Below are 20,538 nucleotides of genomic sequence, written 5' to 3'. Positions count from 1 at the left end.
GGAGGTAGACTGTCAGCTTTTAAATATAAGGAATTAAAAGCATATACATTGGAAACCATTTTATTTGCACTCACAAAGTATTGTCAGGCCAAGAGTTACAATGGAAAGGAAGCAATTATTTTCTGTTTTGAGAAGGTTACTTAAAACTTGCTAACTTCCTGTGTGTGTAGGCTAGAAAATTAAACTCTATATTCAATACTTTCACATTTTTATCTTTATACTAACAGTCTTATTGTTTGTGCCATTGCTGTAGGCCCTATTTGAATGCAGAACAATCAGGAAAATGTAATAACTTGGCATTTAATGAAGAATTTTGTTCACACTTAAAACAAACCTAGCTTAAGACTTTAAATTGTGCGAGTTAAACGATCAAATTACATGGCCCATGTATCAGGAAACTCAGGGTACAGCTTCGCAGGTCCTCAGCCGATGTTACTAATGAAGCAATTTGCTCTGCGTCCAGTTCCATCTCACTCGCTGTCAGCACCACGGACGGTCGCCATCAGAAGGCGTCGTGGATGGGTCGCCCTCGGTAGGCAAGCTGCCTTCGCTGAGATCTTCACGTCCAGGAATGATTTTCATTTCTGATTTAGGTGATGCCACAGGTAAAAGTCACCCAGTAAGGGGCTTTGTAAATGTTTTCATTAGGCCCTCATCAGTGGAAAAGACAAATGGGGAGCCACCCCCAGGTGAAACAATCTACTTATAAGGCTCAGAGACCTAGTTAATGCAGGCTAAGCTCCAGAGGGTAACAAAGCGAATCAGAAAAACCACCTGAATGAGCAATAATAAGAAAAACAAACCCCAGAGTTTAAAGGAGAATGCAATAAAAACGTATGGGGGAAAATTCTGTAGTAACCACTCATACATTTTCTCCAGAGCTCCTGATTTCAGGGGAGCTATTGACCGCGCATCCCACTTCGTCATTAAAATCTTGTTACTCAAGAGAAACAATGGCCAGAAAACCACATCACTTCCTCCTCCTCCTCCTCTTCCTACTCTTCTTTTCAAAAAAGCTAGAACTCAAATCGATTTTATATGTCTGGTTCAGAATAAGTTAGTAAAAAGTAAAAGAAATCACACAACATGGCACCCAGAACATAAAATATAACCTGACTCACAAATGTCAAAATATAGAAATTTTTTTCAAATGAAAGATACCTTTGGTAGTGCACATAATTTACATTTTCTCTAAAACTCATTCTATCATTAGCAGCACAATATACTTATTTCTATTTTCTTTTTCCCCCCCAGTACTGGGGATTGAATTCAGGACGTTGCGCTTGCTAGGCAAGCACTTTGCTACTAAGCTACATCCCAGCCCCTCTATTTGTTTTTAAAAAATAAAGAAAAATATACATCAAATGATATTGCTGATGTACTCTTTAAAATTAACTGTATTTTAGAGTTGGTACAATTCCTATTTGTAAAACAAAAGCATGCTTTGTGTAACAAGTATTTAGTGGTCATTTAATATGCATCAATTATAGCTTAGAAATTAAATGCTTAATTTAAAAATATACAGCAGGTTAACCAGATAGTGTTGTTTATGTGTTAACGTAGAACCAAGTTAGTTGTTGTTTGAGCCAGCAAGCTATGTGTGTCCACACACCTACATATGTGTGAAATTCATTTTCATTTCTTAAAAGATTTTTGGTAAAGAACCCAAAGCAGTATTTTAAATAGAAATTGTGAGTTGACCAGCTCAGTGTCTTGCGGGAATGTCACATCAACCTTTGGGCCTCAGAAACGGCTTGAGGAAAGAGTATAGATATTGACTTTCTAAATGCCTGGAGAAAAAAAAAATATTACAGAGATTCATAGACCATGAGAAGAGTTGCTCTGAAGTTCCATCCCAAACTGTCCTGCCTAAGCAAGGTCAGGGAGACGCACAGAGCATTGCGATTGAACAATTAGAGCTCTACACTAACCACCTCATGAGTCTATAGAAAACTTGACATGGTAGTCTCTACTGATTTTCCTAAGTCTCAAGAAATGGACAAGGCTCAGAATAATTTCAGAGCCAGGAACTGAATCTCAGTCCCCAAACCCATAGTTTAACCGGCGTCAAACATGGCAAGTGACTATGGCGACATACTTGCTTCTTGGGAGGGAACATTTATATCAGATCTGGAGCCCAGTCCTGTGGGAGGGAATGGAGCCTTCAGATGCAGCAGCTTAAGTAGAAATATCAGAATGCATGGACAAGAAAAATCTAAATTAGACAGACATGGGTTTCATGGATCGAATGTGTCCCCCCCATCCTTTGTCATCACAAATCTCATCTGGGAAGCCCTGACCCCAGATGTGACTATGTTTGGAGATAGGCCCTCTAAATGGGCAATTCAGGTTAAGTCAGTTCACAGTGTGGGGCCCAGACCCATGTCCTTATAGGACAAGGTTAAGACCAATACAAATGCCCCATAGAGAGGAAAGCCTGGAAAAGGCACAGTGAGAAAACAGACCTCTGTAAGCTCAGGAAAGAGGCCTCTCATGTGCCTTCCACTTTGTGGACACCCAACTTCCCCCCTCCTACCATGAGCTACTGTGATCTGATGTTGGAGCCGCTACTACGTGCTCTTCTGTGATGGCAGCCCTCCGTAATGGAAGCAATTATTTGTCTTTAAAGGCAGTTCATCTCTTCAGTTTTAAAATCAAAATGATTGATGTAGGAGAACAGTTAGAAAAAAAATATTTTGTAATAATAATAGCATGGGAGAAACATCCTGGATTCTCAGAGTGAACAATTTCACACCATTCTAAATATTTCTGCTGGTACTTGCCTTCATCGTCGTAGGTAGAATAATTTCAAAAGGTTATCTAGTCCCCAAACCGCTCCTCAACACGTCTATCAGCTTGGAATACTCTGAAATCACTGTCTTCCTTTGCCTCCTTGGAAACCTGCTCTGGGGTTGGCGCGTACCTCCACCCTGGCGCTTAACTCCCTCAGGAGACTGGCTGAATCTGACCGGGTTGGGGAGCAGAGCAAGTTGCTCTGCCATGGGGATAGGAGATTCACATTGCATTCGTCAGGTCTACCTATACCTCGCCAGCAAAGGGGGAAAAAAAGCCACATTACACACTAGAAAGAGTGACGTTCAGCGGAATAGCCATGTGCTTACAGAAAGCTTAGGGTGACGACTGTATCCGTCTTAAATGGTTCACGGGTTGGCTTTTAAAGCTGTGAGGCAAGGCAAGAGATCTTATTAATTCTTTCCTCCACATATTTTCAACTGAGTTTTCTCTTCCTATTTCCATGAAAAATGTCACAGCCGAGTGACTTACTGGTTCCAGTTCTTTTTTTTTTTTTTTAATGATATCAATATTTTTTTTTCTTCTTTATTGTCAAAGTGATGTACAGAGAGGTTACAGTTTCATACCTTAGGCCTCGGGTACATTTCTTGAACTGTTTGTTTCTTGACTGGACTTGGGATCCCGTGGTGAGGCTGACTCGATTTCCTCAGAGGCTTCTGGACAATCGGTGTAGCTTTCTGCTGAAAAACAGGTGTAACAAGAGGTGTCACTAAGTTACCTGTCCGCTTTTCGATATCCACCCTTTGTAATTTGCTCTCCTCTTTGTCCTTGTTCGTGTACGAGCTTTTCTTTTCCTTACAAAAGACTGCTTATTTCACTTTAGCAGAATTTTTAATACGTCTGCAGCATTGCGCTGTTACCCATCTCTGTAGCAGGTAGAGATAATACAATACAACAAAGTACAAAATAGATTCTTCTCTGACCTCCCTTGCTAGTAAAATCAGACAAGGGAGAGAATAGAGAAATTGAGACCTAAGGAAAATATATTCATTTCTGCGTGACAAACATATTGCATTTTTGACCGGAAACATTTTCCTTTTCATATTGGTGCATCTATGTCATTTTGTTGCAAAACTCTGCAAACGTGAGAGAATGGTAAATGAGTTGAAAAGCTGATTTAAACGGAGTGGAAAGGCAGAAACTTTTACTGACAGGATAAATCTATCAAGCCTTAGCTTGTCTACAGCTGCTGTGATGAATCAGGACAGGAAATTTGGGGACCCCGGGGCTCCCTGACTTAGGAGGAGGAGGAGGAGAGAGGAGGAGGAGGAGGAGGAGGAGGAGGAGGAGGAAAGAGGAGGAGGAGGAGGAGGAAGGAGGAGGAGGAGGAGGAGGAGGAGGAGGAGGAGGAGGAGGAGGAGGAGGACAGAGGAGGAGGAGGAGGAGGAGGAGGAAAGAGGAGGAGGAGGAAGAGGAGGAGGAGGAGGAGGAAGAGGAGGAGGAGGAGTGAGGAGGAGAAGGAGGAGGAGGAGGGGGGAGGGGGAGGGGGGAGGGGGAGGAGGAGGAGGAGGGGGTGGAGGAGGAGGAAGAGCGAGGAGGAGGAGGAGGAGGGGCTCATGGGCAGATCTATGTGGATGCAAGCTCTTTCTGTTGCTGGAGATGACATATAGAAAGGCACACGGTGGGTCCACTGGTGAAACAGAGGACTCAGACTTGGGTATGATGGGGCAGGCAGTTAGCAGGTGTCATAAAGACTGTAAATAAATCCATATTTTAATCCTATCCTTAAGAATCTGCAGTAAGACAGCCCTCTGCTTTATGTCTTGCCATGAGTAGAAACAAATGTGGCGAGTCTGAATAAAACTGAAACAAGGGAATAATTCTTATTTCCAAATGGGAATCTAAAGGAAAGGCAGAAATAGTCCGATACTTGAGATTAGCCCTGTCACTCAGGATGCCACATAAGTGTCAGGCTTAAGAAGGACACCCGGGTGGCCAGGCACTGCTGGCTGCCACCTCTGGTCCTCAGGAGTCAGGAGGCTGAAATCCCAGTGATGATGCTCTGAAGCCAGCTTAGGCAGAAAGTTTGAGAGATTCCATCTCCAAAATAATAGCGCCTTCCTCATTGCCCCTCTCTGCCCCCCTTTAACCAACCAGGACCGGGGCATCAGCCCATAAGAGGAGAAGGCATGTGGCCATCACCAAACACACAAACCAATAACCGGTTATCAAACAACGTCAAGTGGCACACACACCCATAGAGGAGCAGTGGAAGAATCTAACTTGACCTGGAACCACGTGGCTACTGTCTGTGTTTAGCTGCCTCAGAATGAGGCTAATGCCGGGCTTCAGAGGACTGAGAGGTAGACTGATATTACATGGATTCATTGGCAGGAACGGTGGGAAGACTGAGGGCTAGAGCCAAGAAATTTCAGGTCTGCCTAGAACACTTCTCATTGTTGTCTTTGCCTTTATCTGTCCTGTGGCTCCTCAACCACTATTATGTAACGGTCCAAGGGGAAAAGGAACCCGTACTGTTTTGTAGTGATCTTCTGCCTCCCTTTTTACACAATGTGAGGCAATAGGGACTCGGGATCAATGGGAGACTTCCCAATCTGGACTGTCTCAGTTCTCAGCAAATAGATACCAGCGTTGTGATGTGACACTACGGTCATCAAGGGGAAAAGAAGGGATTTAGTGTAATCTCTGGGCACTGGTGGCTCACGCCTGCAATCCTAGTTACTCAGAGGCTGAGACCTGAGGATCATGGTTTGAAGCCAGTCCAAGCAGGAGAGTCTGTGGGGCAATCAACCACCAAAACAAAGCATGTGGAGCTGTGGCTTAAATTGTAGAGTGCTGGACTTGAGCAAAAAACCCCAAAACCCACCAACTGAGGGACAACACCCCGGGCACAAGTTCAAGCTGCAGGACTGGCACACACACACACACACACACACACACACACACACACACACAAAGGAGGAGAAGAAGGAGGAGGAGGAAGTGGAAAAAGGAGTAGGTGGAGGAGGAGAGGGAGGAGAACAAGAAGTAGGAGGAGGAGGAGAAGGAGAAGAAGCAAAGAAGAAAGCAGAAGGGAGAGGAGGAAAAGGAAGAACAGAAGTAGAGAAAGAAAGAGGAGGGAAGGAAGAAGAAAGAAAGAAGGAGGAGTAGGAGGAGGAAGAGGAAGAAGGTAAAGAATAAGAATAAGAGGAAGAGGAAGAGGAAGGAGGTGAAGAAGGAAAAGGAGGAGAAGGAAAAGGAGGAGGAGGAGGAGGAGGAGGACGAGGAGGAGGAGGAGGACGAGGAGGACGAGGACGAGGACGAGGACGAGGACGAGGAGGAGGACAACAACAACAAGGAGAATAAGAAGAACAAGAAGGAGAAAATAGACTCAGCAGATCATTCTCTTTCATTCTGTCTTCATACTGGTTACCAAATCTTTTTCTTTAATCTTTAATTTTTCTTTTCTTTTCTTCTTTCTTTGTTTAAACATTTTTTGTGTGTGGGGGATGCTATAGATTGAACCCAGGGCGTCACACATATTAGATGAGCATTCTTCCACTAAGCTGCATCAGTAATCCCTAAATTTTAAACTTTGCTCGGTCATGACTGACTTTTCATCATTTTTTCTGCAGCCATCTTCTTCCAGTAAGTCATAATTTTCTTCCTTACATATGACTTCAAATGACTTCTTTTTTCATTTTAGTATTTCTAATGCATCTTCTGTGAGAACTGAACATTGCTCTAATGTGTTGTAATGTGAAAGACAGCTAAGTGGATTATTAAATAACATATCTGAACTTTTCCCTGTCTACCTACCTATCCAGCACCTCACCACCAACTCAGCCAAAATATCTTTAAATCGACTGGTATGTATTGCTCTTGCAAACCTTCAAGCCTTTTCATCTTCTTAATCCCATTTCACATACGTGCCATCATATTTCTATCTCCAGAGACAAAAAAAAACATCTTTCTTCTCAAGCCAGTTTGTAATTGAAGGCAAGAATCCGCGAAATGGGGAGAGAAAGATATCACACCCACCCAGAGAGAATATTTTATTTGGTACTACTAGATTTTTTAAATTGTTTATTTTCTCTGTCTTTATTTTTTTTCTTCTTTTCTTTGATAACAAAATTCTTGGAAAAGTAAAAATTGCCTGAAACTGCAGGAAAATGTCTTTTAAAAGTTTGCTCTTCCAATGGGGAAAATCATTGAATATTTTGTGTAAGTTCTTCCACTTAAAACTGAACCCTTCTATCATATTCCTTTAAAATAAACTCCTTTATCATTAAAGTCCTTTAAAATAAAGGGCTAAGATACAGCCCTTGTCAAATCTAGACCAGAATGTCTCACAACCAAGCCTCCAATTCCATTCACCCTGGCCAGATGGACAGAGTATGAATTTTGGCGCAATGAGGGTTACTATACAATTGCTAAACTTAAAGAGAAAACAGTGATACAAAAGCACATTGAGTTGCTTTGTGATTTCTGGGGGAAAAGAATAGTATTGAAGCAGAGGCATGGGATAAGTGCGGGCAGATTGTTATGCAAAGAATGACCTTTGAATAGATGTACATGTTAAGATGTGTATAGTGTATCTCATGGAGTTTATAAAGGAAGCAGTTAAGGAAAGAGATGCACGCAAATGTCTCTATCTACAGGGAAGACTGCACTCCAACTGCTTGGATTTGCAAAATCTCAGGATTAATTTTACTGAGCATATTGCTTTCATTTCACTTGGAATTTGTAGAGGCATCTTAAGAAGAGAAGAATACACTCGTTCCTGCATTATAGCTGTGGCTATAAAAAAAAAAAAAGGTGACGAGCTCGGAAGTCAGCCCTGCTCCTTAGTCAGAGCAAGGAGGACCTGTGGCACACTTCCATTTTGGGTGCAGTCCTGGGAACCATTTCTTTCTTCCAGTAATCTAAGCTTCCTTGGGTATGATGAGTGGCCTGAGCTAGTCCACCTGGGAAATGCCTTCTCACAGTTGTTTCCTTGATGGAGGACCGGATGTGGGCCACTCAATCAGAACATGGCTACCTGGAACAAACAACTGTGTTTGCACAACGCTCCATTTCTAGCATCTTATAGCAGGACTCCCAATCCTTTTGTGTTGAGAGGTTGAACTGTGGCTTCTCTCTCCAGAGACCAGACTTCTTGTGGGGTCAGCTTCCTGGAAGACTAGGACCCCCCCCCACATCCTCAGCCCTGTCCCCTCCATGGCTTACAGACAGGGAAGGATGGAGTGACAGGGGTTAAAAATAGCAATCCCTTACTTCCAGAGGAGAAGAATGCAACAGGATGATTCATTCAGAGGGCTTCATGAGCCAGGGTCCTCCTTCACAAACCTTTGATATAGATACTACTTACTACCTTTTAGAGGTTTTCAGATATGCAACACCCCCCCCCCCCATCATCCCCCAAGGCTGGGGAGAGACCATGGCTGCGGGACCTAACCAACTCTTTTGATCTTATGGACTATTAAAAGCAGATTATCCCCAGCACCTCTTATCTCTGCCTTGGAAACAGTGTTAGTTCAACAATAATCAAAAAGCAAAACAAAGCACAGAAACAAATAGACAAATTAAATGCACCTGGAGGGAGACGTTGGATGCGATGAAGTGATCTGTGGTTTCAAAAAGTAAATCTGGGTTGCATGATAGGAAACTGGGATGAGACCTCCGAATACTGTGGTTTTAACATTCGCCAGGAGATGCTTTCCACTGTAAGTAGATGAGCGGAAAGGAATCCAGTCAGAGAAGAGGAGAGACAAAGGCAGCTGAGAAACTACTGAGCAGTTTCTTGCCCCCGCCACAGAAGGTAGCCAGAGCTGCTCATGAAGACAGAGGCAGTCTTCCTATGAGGTTGGCAAAAATGTGTGTTGACTTCAGAGGGGGACACCATGAAGATAATGTTCAATTTGAATTGATTATGGAGTTTTGAGATGACCCAGCTCATGCTAAATGTTGTGTGTTGCCTTCCAGCAGGTACCTGACAAATGTATGGGACGAACCTCTGGGAAAGGCACAAAGGACATAAGGTACATTTAAAAAGAAAGCTGGTGGTAGTTTTTCCATAGTATATATATAATAGATATTTCCTTTTTATCTGTGTAAAATTGCTGCAAAATCCTAGAGACAAAGGAGAGGAGACAATTTAAACACAAGGCATGATCATTAATTGAGTACTGGAACAAGAAAACAAAAACAAATTAAAAAGCAACTATAAGGGACAATATTGAGACACTTGGAAAACACTGAATATGAGCTATCTGTTAAAATAATGGACTAAGATTCACGGTAGGCATCCTGGAGGAATCTAAACATTTTGAGGCAGGTATTTAAGAGTTTCTCAGGAATACATATTTAGCTATTTGGTGTGAAATGTCATTATGTCTGCAAATAATTTTAAAATATATCAGCAAAAAAATCAACGAAAACATATATTCAGTAAGTTAAAAAATGCAAAGTAGCAAAAACCTAAAACTGCTGAATCTAAGAGAAAAAGAAATGAGAATTTCCTGTACTATTTTTATAACACTTTGTAGCATTTGAGTTAATAATGAATATTAAATGTGTTGAGAAAATTCATTGGTTGAATATATGAAAATGTTGAAAATGAACTATACTGCCTGTGGGTAGGGATGGGAGGGAAAAACTGGGAGAGAATGAAGGAAGGGTTGACATTATCCAAAAAGAAGTGGGCTGCTCTTTACCTGACTTATGCAACTGTAACCCCTCTGCACATCACCTTTATAATAACAATCAATTTTTTTTTTTTGGCCAGTCCTGGGGCTTGAACTCAGGGCCTGAGCACTGTCCTTGGCTTCTCTTTACTCAAGGCTAGCACTCTACCTCTTGAGCCACAGCGCCACCTGTGGCTTTTTCTATGTATGTGGTGCTGAGGAATCGAACCCAGGGCTTCGTGTACATGAGGCAAGGACTCTACCCATAGGCCATATTCCCAGTCCCATGAAAAAAAAATGTCTTGACACGGAAAATTCATTGGTTGATATGAGGAAATAAGTTCTTATCCATTTATTTCTTTGAGAACTGGAAGGAAAGCAGAAGTGTGAGCCTAGGTGTGGGAGGAGGCCTTCTCCTGGGGAGAATAACTTCAGTGGTGCTTTTCCGTGGAGACGAAAGGTGGGAAGGCAGGGTGTGAACCGTGGATCCTTTAGGCAGTCCCAGAATCTTCTTCATCCCAGACGTGTTATTATAAGACAGGCCTAGAAACACACAGCAAATGTCTTGCTGGAAAGCAAAGAAAAGATAGTGACAAAGTTGTATACCCACACACCACAAACGGTACCCTGTGAAAGAGAAGTGAGAAGTGAAAATAGCACATGAAAACGAAGAAGGATGAACTCAGCTGATCTTTTCTGAATGGAGTAGTGAAAGGTCAGAGCAGCCAGACAAAGACCCCAGAGCCGCAGGAAGTGCACGCCCTTCATGGTGAGACCTTGGAAGAGGGCAAGCTCGTGTCTTGGGCCCTGTGGACTCCTAGTAGGACAATCGCCAGAAAAACAAAGCCTGTCTTCCGCTGTTGAGTGACATAAAGGTGATCCCTCCCTTATGCGGGCAGGAGGTTGGGGCCAGTGGGCATCAGAGGTCTATGTGACAATGTATGAAAGAACAAAGCATTGAAATGTCGTTGTTCCAGAGCGGGCACAGAAAGGTGGTCTGATGCATTGCTGATGGAGACCAAAGGTGGCAATGGTGCTGGAACTAACGTGTGACTTTGGAATTTCTAGGTAGGCTCTCCCCATTAAAATTCACTATAAGTTGAGCTTAAGGTTTTATTCTGAATAATTTGTTATACCCATTGATCTTCGTATTGTCCTACTGTCTAACCTGATAAAATATATTGGACAATCCATTAGGGACAGACTGTGGATACAAGTTTTAATAGAGTCTATCGCTGAGTCCATTAATATTCTACACAGAACAATTTCAGTGCTTCAGTAACAAATGGTAAAAGAGACGAATGCTGGTTCCATGAGTATTACGTCAGATATATCATGGCGTATGTTTTCTCCTATGCAGAAACATTTGTTTTAGCATTTCAGAGGAAGACTCCTATAGTCAGCCCAACAGTTTATCATGTGTGGCCCATAAATGGCATGCCCATAACTCGAAAGTTAGTGTTCCACTCCTCAACCCACAATATCAAAGGAACTGATCACCTGGGCCCCACTAGTTTGTTTCCCACAATGCTATCTTGCCCACCAAAGTCTCCTGGACAGGGGAGGCTTGCATGGAAATTATGAAGTCAGAAAACCCAGCATGATTCTTGTTCCAATTTCATTTCAGGACTTCATGATAATTTCTGAGTGTGTAGCTGAGCCTGCTTACTTAAAATGACTAAGTAGCTAAAAGATAATTAATAATTAATTAGTTGATAGATTCTGTGCTCTAGATGGGATGATGAAAATGGGCAATAGTAGAATAAATTGTATGAGTCTGTTTCTTCCTGATTTTCCAACAGCCCTAAATCTTGGGCTTGTTTGCTCACTAAGTCTGACTTTTTGCATCTTAAGTGGTTTGGATGGATTTCCTATGGCATAGAAGCATTCAGATGCTTCTTTTAGATCTGGCCTTTGGCTCAGATTATTCTTCTGCAGTCTTGCAATGAATTCAGAGAATAAAAATTCAACCTATGATACTCCTTTGTAGTTCTTTTACTAGGTGTTTTCCTTTGAGCCTCTTGCTGGTGGAAGAGAGAAGTCCCTTCGAGGGTGCCAATCTTCTGCCCTGAGGAAAGCAGAGCACATGGGGACTGGCTTAGCAACATGTTTAGAGTTGGCTCAGTGGGCAGTGAAGGAAAAGCTTGAGAAAATACCCAAATATGTGCCTTCCTCCTCAATTCCTCCCTTGATATCAGGGGAGGAAGAATAACATTTATTTATCTCATTGAAAAGTTTGGGAGGATACCTTGATTGTACCACTTCTTAATCTTATTTTAAGTTGGTGCCGAGAGGGCTTTTTCATCTAGTATAACCCATGTTGATAGCTTATCCAGGTGTGTGTGTGTACGGCTGTGTGTGAACTGGAGAGGTAGAAAGCATTGTCAATCTTCGATCCAGAGCCTCCCTGTTCAACAGATAACCAGATCGTCATTTGTATTTCAGGATTGCCTACGTATCTTCATTTTTTAAAATTAACTCTGAAATTGTGAGTGAAAGATGGAGTTTCTGACCTTCAAATATCTTAATGGACAAAGATGTCTCTATGAGATTCTTATCTCATTCATATCTCCCTATCCAGCGCTAACAACAAAGCCTAATAAAGGCTGGTGTGGTGGGCTTAAGAATGTCACTCACATGTTGATCACCAGCTGGGGGATGACTTCAAGAAGAGGGGATGCCAATGTTCTCCAGAGAAGTGAGAAGCCATTTTAGGTACCAGGATGCCTGATGGGACCACGGGCCTATCTACACAGAAAGAAGAGCTTTGTAAAGACATGTCAAGTATAAGTGGGACCGAAGAAAACTAAGGCCTCCTCCTACTTACTTTGTCAGTGACTTTCTCTGGTTCAAATGATATCTGTAGAGGTAACTATACTTGACCAGTCTTATTTTTTCCCATTCAAGGGAAATGGCCACACGAAGAATGGATTCCGGCAACACTGGTGCATTTTTTTTCAAGTCTAAACACACCTGGGTTGAGTATTAGGCTTGTGAGCATTGGTGGTAGCTATCTTTCATAGTGGAGCAGCAAGTAATAATTGCTGTTTTCATTGTGATACATAGACTCTCTCATTGGGTTGCATGACATTGCAATCTCAGCCTTCTGAGGGTGGAATGGATTCAAAGCTCAGTTTCTAAAGGACCTGGATACATCAAAATCATCATGAGTCTAAACCACTCTGTAGAGTATTGGGATCAAATTAGTAATTTTATGAATGCCAGTTATTTGGATTATGATAGAACTGGGCGAATAATGATAATAGAAGGCCAGACTCATTTAGTTAATTGTTATGATATAGATACAGTATTTCATAAGAGGAGCTATATATGTTTGTATGTATCTATATTAGTCCTTTCTTTTCTTTTTGCCAGTTCTGAACTTAAATTCAAAGCCTTGGTACTATCCCTGAGCCTTTTCAGCTCAAGGATAATGTTCTACCACTCGAGCCACAGTTCTGTTTCCAACTTTTTGGTGAGATAAGAGAGTCATAGACTTTCCTGCCGGGGCTAGATTTGAACTGCGGTTGTCTCGGTGTCCTTAGTAGTTAGGATTTCATGCAAAAGCCACCAACACCTGGTTTATCAGTACCTTTTCTTGATATTGACAAGGGACCTGACATGAACAACTTAAGGCAGAAAGGATTTATGTTGCTCATGGGGTCGACAGTTTTACTCCATAGCTTTGGCGTTCTTGATTCGGCGACATGGTAGGGCAGAATTATGGTGACAGGGGTGTGTGTCAAAGGCTGCTTACCTCATGGAGAACAGAAAGCAGAGCAAAAGACCAAAAAGGAGCAGAGACAACACACACACACACACACACACGAAACTATGGCGTGTGATTTACACCCCAAATGCCACAGCTTGGACCATCTGACAGCATACTTGAGGCTGTGGGGGTTATATCACAATCAGATCTTTATCCTATTTGCCTATTTACATTGTGATTGTTTCTTTTTGGGTCAAAGTGTTTATTCACCATCTTACTGGACAGGTAGCTGAGTGCTGTTGGTGACATTGGGGCGAGGGGGGTAAACGTGATGGGGTTGAGTAGCTGAGAAAAACACCAGCATGGACAAGAGCCCTGGTTATTGGTTACGATTAACCTTGCAAGCAAATGAGCCATGATGGGCAAATCAGTGCAATCTGCCTGCATCAGTTTTTTTTTTTTCTTTCTAATATTTTGTAAGAACCAGTATCCCACAAAGAGTCTCTGACTATCAGCAATCTGGCCTCAGAATTTTTTTTTCCCTGCGATTTTTATGTGTCTTAATGGTTCGTTCTTGCTTGCAGTTTGAAAATTTCACCAGATGATTCCCTGGTGTTCTGAACATAGTGGAGTGGTAGTGGAAGAGAAAAAAGCCACGAGCTCTTAAAAAGCAACCGGCAGAAAAACAAGATGCCAGGCTTCCCTGGTGAGAAATTCAATTTTTTATGAGAAAGTCTTTTTACTCAGGTTTTTTTTTTATTCCCCTTCAAGATTAAAATTTTGATACACTCATATCGCATGTAGATAGTAGGTTTTCATTCTGTCTAGAGTGAGAAAGTGGAGGTAATGGGAAAAACAACAGGATTCAGATTAATAGGAGATGACAACTTGACCAAACAGGAGGTGGCAGCCCTGCTGGTTCCGTGGCTCAGTAGCTGTGACAGGTAATTAAGGATCAGAGCCGGCCAGATGTAATGGGAGACAACAGTGACCCACCCAGCGCTTCCTGGCTCCTGGGCTGCTTCTGTCATTCATATTGTTTGTAGACACGAATACACACGGATGCAAGCTTGAAATGCAATAAACGGGTTAAGAAGCGGCTGGGAGAGGAAGGAAATAGGAAGAGACTGAACAGTCCTCATTTAAGGAACGTGAAAGGCCGTCTTCCAATTCACCGAAGAACATAGGGAATGGGGTCTACCGAACTGAATAACAGATTTAAATTTTATGCGAGGCTTAATAGAATGTTAAGCCATTAATAGAATGTGAAGCCAGTCATATATAACACAGAAACCACCACCACAACAAATTGATTGTTCTTCAAAACCTGTAGGAATCAAACGTGGTTTTTTTCCCCCTCTTCACTTCCCTCCTTACAGTTCTGCCTCAGTATTAATAATTAAAATTAGAAAAATGTATCAGTAAAATCTGTTCTAACTCATAAATCCATTTGATTACAAATGCACTTCTTTATCTCTGCTGATAGTTGAATTGGATTCTGCAGCTTTGTAATCTGCATACATTTTATGAAGTGATAAGCTAATGCTCTATCTGTTTGAGGACCTTTCTCCATGTGTTTATGGCAAAGAGCCTGCATAGACATAGTCATTTTACAAAAGGGTGACTGAAGTTCACCACAAAGTCAGCAGCCTTGTCCATAATTTACCCTGTACTCATTGATAGAAACCTATCACATGCAAATGCTGCCTACCCTTAAAATGAAATCCTTGAATGACCTTCATGGATATGGTTAACCTATTAAAATTTGAAAATAAGAATGGAGCCAGAAGCCACTTGTTGAGACCAGTAGCTAGAATTATTGATAGGATCACATGAACAGAAATCTGAGAAACCTTCAGAATCACAGGCTCCTATCTGCTATGCGCTCGTGAGGAAGGACAGAAAATGCTGAGACACTGATGAGTTGGCTTTTTATTCACAAATGATCCACTAGGATGAGCCAGATTCCATTCCGACATTCCCTGTCTTCAAAGCAGATGTTTCTGAACATTCAGTTATTTAGACATCAAGTGTAATGAAATGAAAATATGCAAACATTTACTCAAATGCATCAATCTACAAAAATGTAACTGGTAACGACACATTTAAATACATCTATTCCAGTTTATTTCTCTAAATGTGCATTATGGAATTACGGAATTTGGGCATTTCACTCCAAGTCAATTTAGGAATTATGCCTTTAAGAATCCATCTTGCTACTACCCAGACATAGCAATTGTTTTACAGTATTAATTATTTAGCAATTTGGTTAATCCACTCCTTACAAAATTTAGTTCCAAATTAGTTTAAGTGTTTACAGCAAATACTGAATTGTAAAAGGAATTTTCGTGGGGCCTTCCATATAACTTTCAAAGGGAAAAATCCAAAGAAAACTATTTTTCTAGATGAAAAATTTTACTATCTTGAAGGGCAATAGTTCTAATTATGTATACTAAAATCCAAATAATATATTTGCTTTGGTCAAAATAAGTTAACAGCTCTAGAAACTGAGTCCTCTGAAGATGAAAATAATAAAGTAGATTATCTGTAAATGTTTGTGTAACTCTAAAATATTTTATCTTACAATCTAACTACATGTGTGTATGTAATGTTACCATTTTATATTATTTTTAGTAAAATAAGATTTTTTACTAAAAAGCCAACTAATAGTAAATTTATGAGTAGAAATATACAGTTAAATAAAATTTGTTGCTTATAGTCACAGAAATAGTGATACATTGGAACTGAATGTAAAAGTCTTGTAAGTACAATATTATCACAGCTGACTCATAAAAAACAAGTATCACGTTATTCAAAACACTAATGAAAATCTTTTGTTTAGAGATGTGTGAACTTTGAAAGCGACAGACATTCAATTACCAGTTTGTAAAACTGTATCCATTGAATGTATAAAGCAACACATTTCCTCATACATGTTGATTGGCGCAAATGGAGGCAGAGTTGTGAGAACAGATCTCTCTCTCTCTCTCTCTCTCTCTCTCTCTCTCTTTGTGAGTTGTGATGATGATGTTATGGGAATAACTTCTCTAGAAATTATATAGCTGGAGGGGCTGGGAATGTGGCTTACCCATAGAGTGCTTGCCTGGCATGCATGAAGCTCTGGGTTTGACTCCTCAGTACCACCATAAACAGAAAAAGCCAGAAGTGGTGCGGTGGCTCAAGTGGTAGAGTGCTAGCCTTGAGCAAAAATGAAGCCACGGACGGTGCTCAGACCCTGAGTCCAAGGCCCAGGCCTAGCAAAATAAATAAATAAATAAATAAATAAATAAATAAATAAATAAATAAATAAATTATCAAGCTGGAGACTTAATTTATGTCTGACATGGAATAAGTCACGCTGTTTTTGTTATTAGTCCCATGTGCCATGAGTGCATTTGTAAAAATCATTGGGTACGTTTTCTTATTTATTCACATTGAAGTACAATGTTGGAAAAACATAATCTACAGTGTTTTCAACACAGTCTACTTCACATCTCAGCTTTTACACCATTTGAGCAAACTCCAATAACAAATCAGGGCAAACAGAAAAAAAAAAAAAAGACGGAAAGTATTTCATTGCCATCACGATAAGCTCACTAAATACTCTAAACCAGGGAGCTAAGGCTGTATATATTACTTAACGTTCTGAAAGGCATTTAAATTCATTAGTAAATTTGATTAAATTAATTATCTTTAATTTTCTTACGTGAGTTCTAATGAGAAATGCCCCCTACAAATATACTGGAAGTATAGGGAATTCAGCAAAAGGTAAACTGGGAGTTAACAGGATTTTCTTAAGGCCTTGATAACCTCCGTTTCCATCCCCATGGAGCCTGTGGAAAAGCGTGGGACACCACAGCAACGCAGGGCCCTCAGTGGACTCTGGCCATGTCCTGTGGACAAGGTGTGTGTCAATCAGCAGAGGATTACCAGACCTGCAGTGGACTCTGACCACTTCAGCTTCTAAAAATTACCTGGAAATAATGCCATTATTTTTTTCTTTGAGGTGCAATATTTTTGACACAAATAAGCATAAAAGCATAAAAATCATCGATGACATATTTTTTTATTGCAATGAAGTAAGATTAGAACTTGAAAAACAGGAAAATAACTCACCTGAGAAATCTGTACGCACATGGAGATGTATTACCAATGGGTCAACAAAGAATAGATAGACAAAAATTAGGGAAAAAAACCCATCAACATTAAGCGCATAAAACAATCTATATATAGAATAACGAAGAACTCTTTCTATAGTTGTGCAGGTAGCTATTAGACTCACCTAAGCATAAGGCTGCCAAAGATTTTAAAAATGACTGGGAATAATATGTGACATCGTTAAGGTGATTACAGAGGAGACACAGTGTTCTTCCCAGAGCAAATAAACACCACAGCAAAATAAGTAGAGTGTTAAAGAATATTTTCATATTAAGAGTATGATGAGCAGGCAAAGTAATAATAAAATATAGTTCGAGGAAATGTGGAAATTTCAAAATCCCAGGAAAAGGTTAGAAAATAAGTGTGTGTTTATGAATTCATGTGTAAAAACAGGAAGAAATCAGTAGGAACAGACACAGTAAGTGTAAAGAAGTGAAAATCAGTTGGCGTCTGGGATGAGGGAGTACCTGAAGTTGTACAGCACTTGCCCACCAGGCGTAAGGCCCTGGGCTCAATCGATGGTACTGCAAGGCAAGCAAACACATTTTTAAAAAGTATCAAATGCCATTTATTTTCTCACTGACTCTACTGAATGCATAAAGGTAGGAAAAGAAACATTTGTTATAAGCTTTTACATGTGGGGGATGGGGGAAGATTATTAAGGCATTTAGGAAAACAGGATTCAGAAAATTTACCATTGAACACTCACTATGGTCATTTTTCACAAGAAAAAAAAAACTAAAGAAAAATGATTTAAGAGACAAGGGTAGAGTGTCAAAGGAGCAATGATCAAAGGTATTAGTAAACCAAGTTGGTATATCTAAATGTATTTCATTTAATGTCAAGAATTCTCAAATGGAGAAATACTGTTGTGCTAGAGGGCATTAGAACATTTGTTAGGGCCTTAGTAGTTGTCAAATAGAACAGAACTATGAGTACTTGAAATGCATGGAGTGCTTTTGAAGAAAACATATTATTCCCAGCAGATATATTTTTTTGAGAAATAATTTAAGTGCTAAAAATTCTGATAAGTATAGTATAAGAACTTGTTTTTCCATAGTTTTTATTAGCATCAACAAATTATACAACATGGTTCACTGTTATATGACTATAGATGCATACAGTTCATCTTGATTAGACTCCAGGGTCTTCCATTCTCCCTTCTTCCCCCTCCCAAAATACTTTGGTCCATTCTTACACTTGTTTATTTAGTGTTTTTACCACATTCACCCTTTTCCACCTACTTTACCCTCTCCTATGCCAGGAATTTCAGGAGGTGACCTATTTTGCACTCAGGTTATTCACGTTTTAGTAAATGCTAATTTGTTCCAAGAGTGTTTCACTATGGCCACTTCTGATTGTGTATTGTGGTATTTCACACATGACTATAAAGTATGTTAATCAGATCAACCCTCTTGTTTATTATTCTCACTCTTCCCATTCCCATTACCCCCTCTTTTATTATTCAGTAGCTTTCAGTGATTTCATTTGTACACACAAACTTAGTGAAATTCCAAATTCAGTAGCATAGAGAAGAAACAAGAGTTACCCAACATCCATGCTGGTGCTGAGTGGGCAGGGATGTGGAATTCCACAAATTTTTGTGTCCTGCAGCATGGTAAAGCTAATGTGCAGGATCCTGACTGGAGGTGGAAAATGGAACAGAAGAGAAAGGTGGACAGAAGCTGTTGCTAAGTAACAGATAACTCTGGGTATTCAATACCCGAAGAGAGACACAGATATGCAACAGACTACACTGAAGTGCTAATTTCTGGGTGATGATAATAAAATATATGTGCTAATTCTTTACTAATTCCTCTACAATTTAATGTTTCTGTATGTGACACATTAACTGACACAAATGGTAAAAGTAATGTAAAGTTTGGTGTGAAAACAATTATCTCAAAATAAATCATTTGTGATTCCCACGTACTGTCACAAATAGAAATGGACAAAAGTTTTTGTTAGTATTGAAAAATCTAAAGGTAAGATATGCACAGTGAGGATTATATAATTTTAATGACAAACTACATTGAATCAGTAGGAAGATATCAAATTTCTTAGTTAATACTTGGAAAAACATCCGCCATTTGTAATATTTACATTAAATGCAGTTTTATTCAGAGTTCTGAAAGGATTTCAGGAAAAGTTAGGCATACTCTGATTTTTTTTTTTTATAGTTCAGAGGTCTTTTATTTTTTTACATCTCTAGGCCATGAATTCGTAGGGAAGAGGTTCCAATAGTTCAGGCTCCTTTCCATTGGTTCTCACAAAGTGTGCTTCTCTGGGTGGAGCAGGCTGGCACTTCAGCTGAACCCAAGTTCCTTTCTCTTTGGCTTCCTTCTTTTCCTGGTCATCTTCCTTCACTCGTTTCAGGAAGCTACCTCGGCTCTTAGAGTGCTTAATATGCTCAATACGCACATTAATCCTCTTGGCAAGGATCTTGCCCTTAACTTGCTTGTTCACAACAATGCCAACAGCATGCTGGGTAACATTGTAGACCCATGTTTTGCCATAGTAACATTTGTGGGGCATTCCTTTTTGAACAGTACCCATTCCCTTGATGTCTACAATATCACCCTTCTTGTAGAGTCTCATGTATGTGGCGAAAGGAACAACTCCATGTTTCCTGAAGGGCCTAGAGAACATAATATAGTGCCACCATGACAAAGGACCACAAACCAGTTCCTTGTGGAAATAAAACTGCCCTCTCTGCATTCTGGGAACTAGAGCTCAGAAATCAAGCCACACTCATGAAAATTTGAGGCCTCCTTCCTCTCTCTACCTTCCTGTTAACTGGGTATTCCTTAGCTTGTTCTTGCATAATTTCTATCTCCTCCCACTTACAGGTAGCTTTCTTAGTATTTACACTCTCTCTTTTTCTCTTGCAAGGACAGTGGTCACTGGTATTTGATTTTATCTGGATAATCCAGGATGATCATGGCTTCTAGTTCTTAGTATAATTGAATTTTCCTAGTCACATTAGCAAACTAGGCTGTATTCACAGAGTATAGGCATGGATAGGGAAATCCACTACAGAAGGCCATCACTTTCTGTGTTATAATTAACTTACCTACTCTATTTTCTCAGCATAGCTCCCAACCGAGCCTAGGGGGTGTTAACTCAATCAGAAGTAGCCAATCATATGGCTGCACCCTTCCTGCTATGAGGATGGGTTCATGTGGCTACCGTTACTGATGTGCAGAGTTATGGTTGTAGCTTGTAAGA

The 20,538-nt window shown here is 40.4% G+C and overlaps 1 protein-coding gene across 1 annotated transcript; it reads right to left on the bottom strand.

Moving 5' to 3' along the window:
* Positions 1-19,518: 19,518 nt before the first annotated feature.
* Positions 19,519-20,028, bottom strand: LOC125347553 (60S ribosomal protein L21-like). Its single transcript, XM_048340572.1, has one exon. The coding sequence runs from the start codon at positions 20,026-20,028 to the stop codon at positions 19,519-19,521; it is 510 nt and encodes a 169-aa protein (XP_048196529.1).
* Between the last annotated feature and the right edge of the window lie 510 nt (positions 20,029-20,538).

The sequence above is a fragment of the Perognathus longimembris genome, chromosome 3, assembly GCF_023159225.1.
Source record: "Perognathus longimembris pacificus isolate PPM17 chromosome 3, ASM2315922v1, whole genome shotgun sequence".
Taxonomy (NCBI): Eukaryota; Metazoa; Chordata; class Mammalia; order Rodentia; family Heteromyidae; genus Perognathus; species Perognathus longimembris.
Note: the sequence above shows the minus strand (reverse complement) of the source record. Positions and strands in the feature narration are given on the sequence as shown.

Coding starts and splice junctions, on each gene's coding strand:
- LOC125347553 (XM_048340572.1), bottom strand. CDS start 20,028: ATGCAGAGAGGGCAGTTTTATTTCCACAAGGAACTGGTTTGTGGTCCT.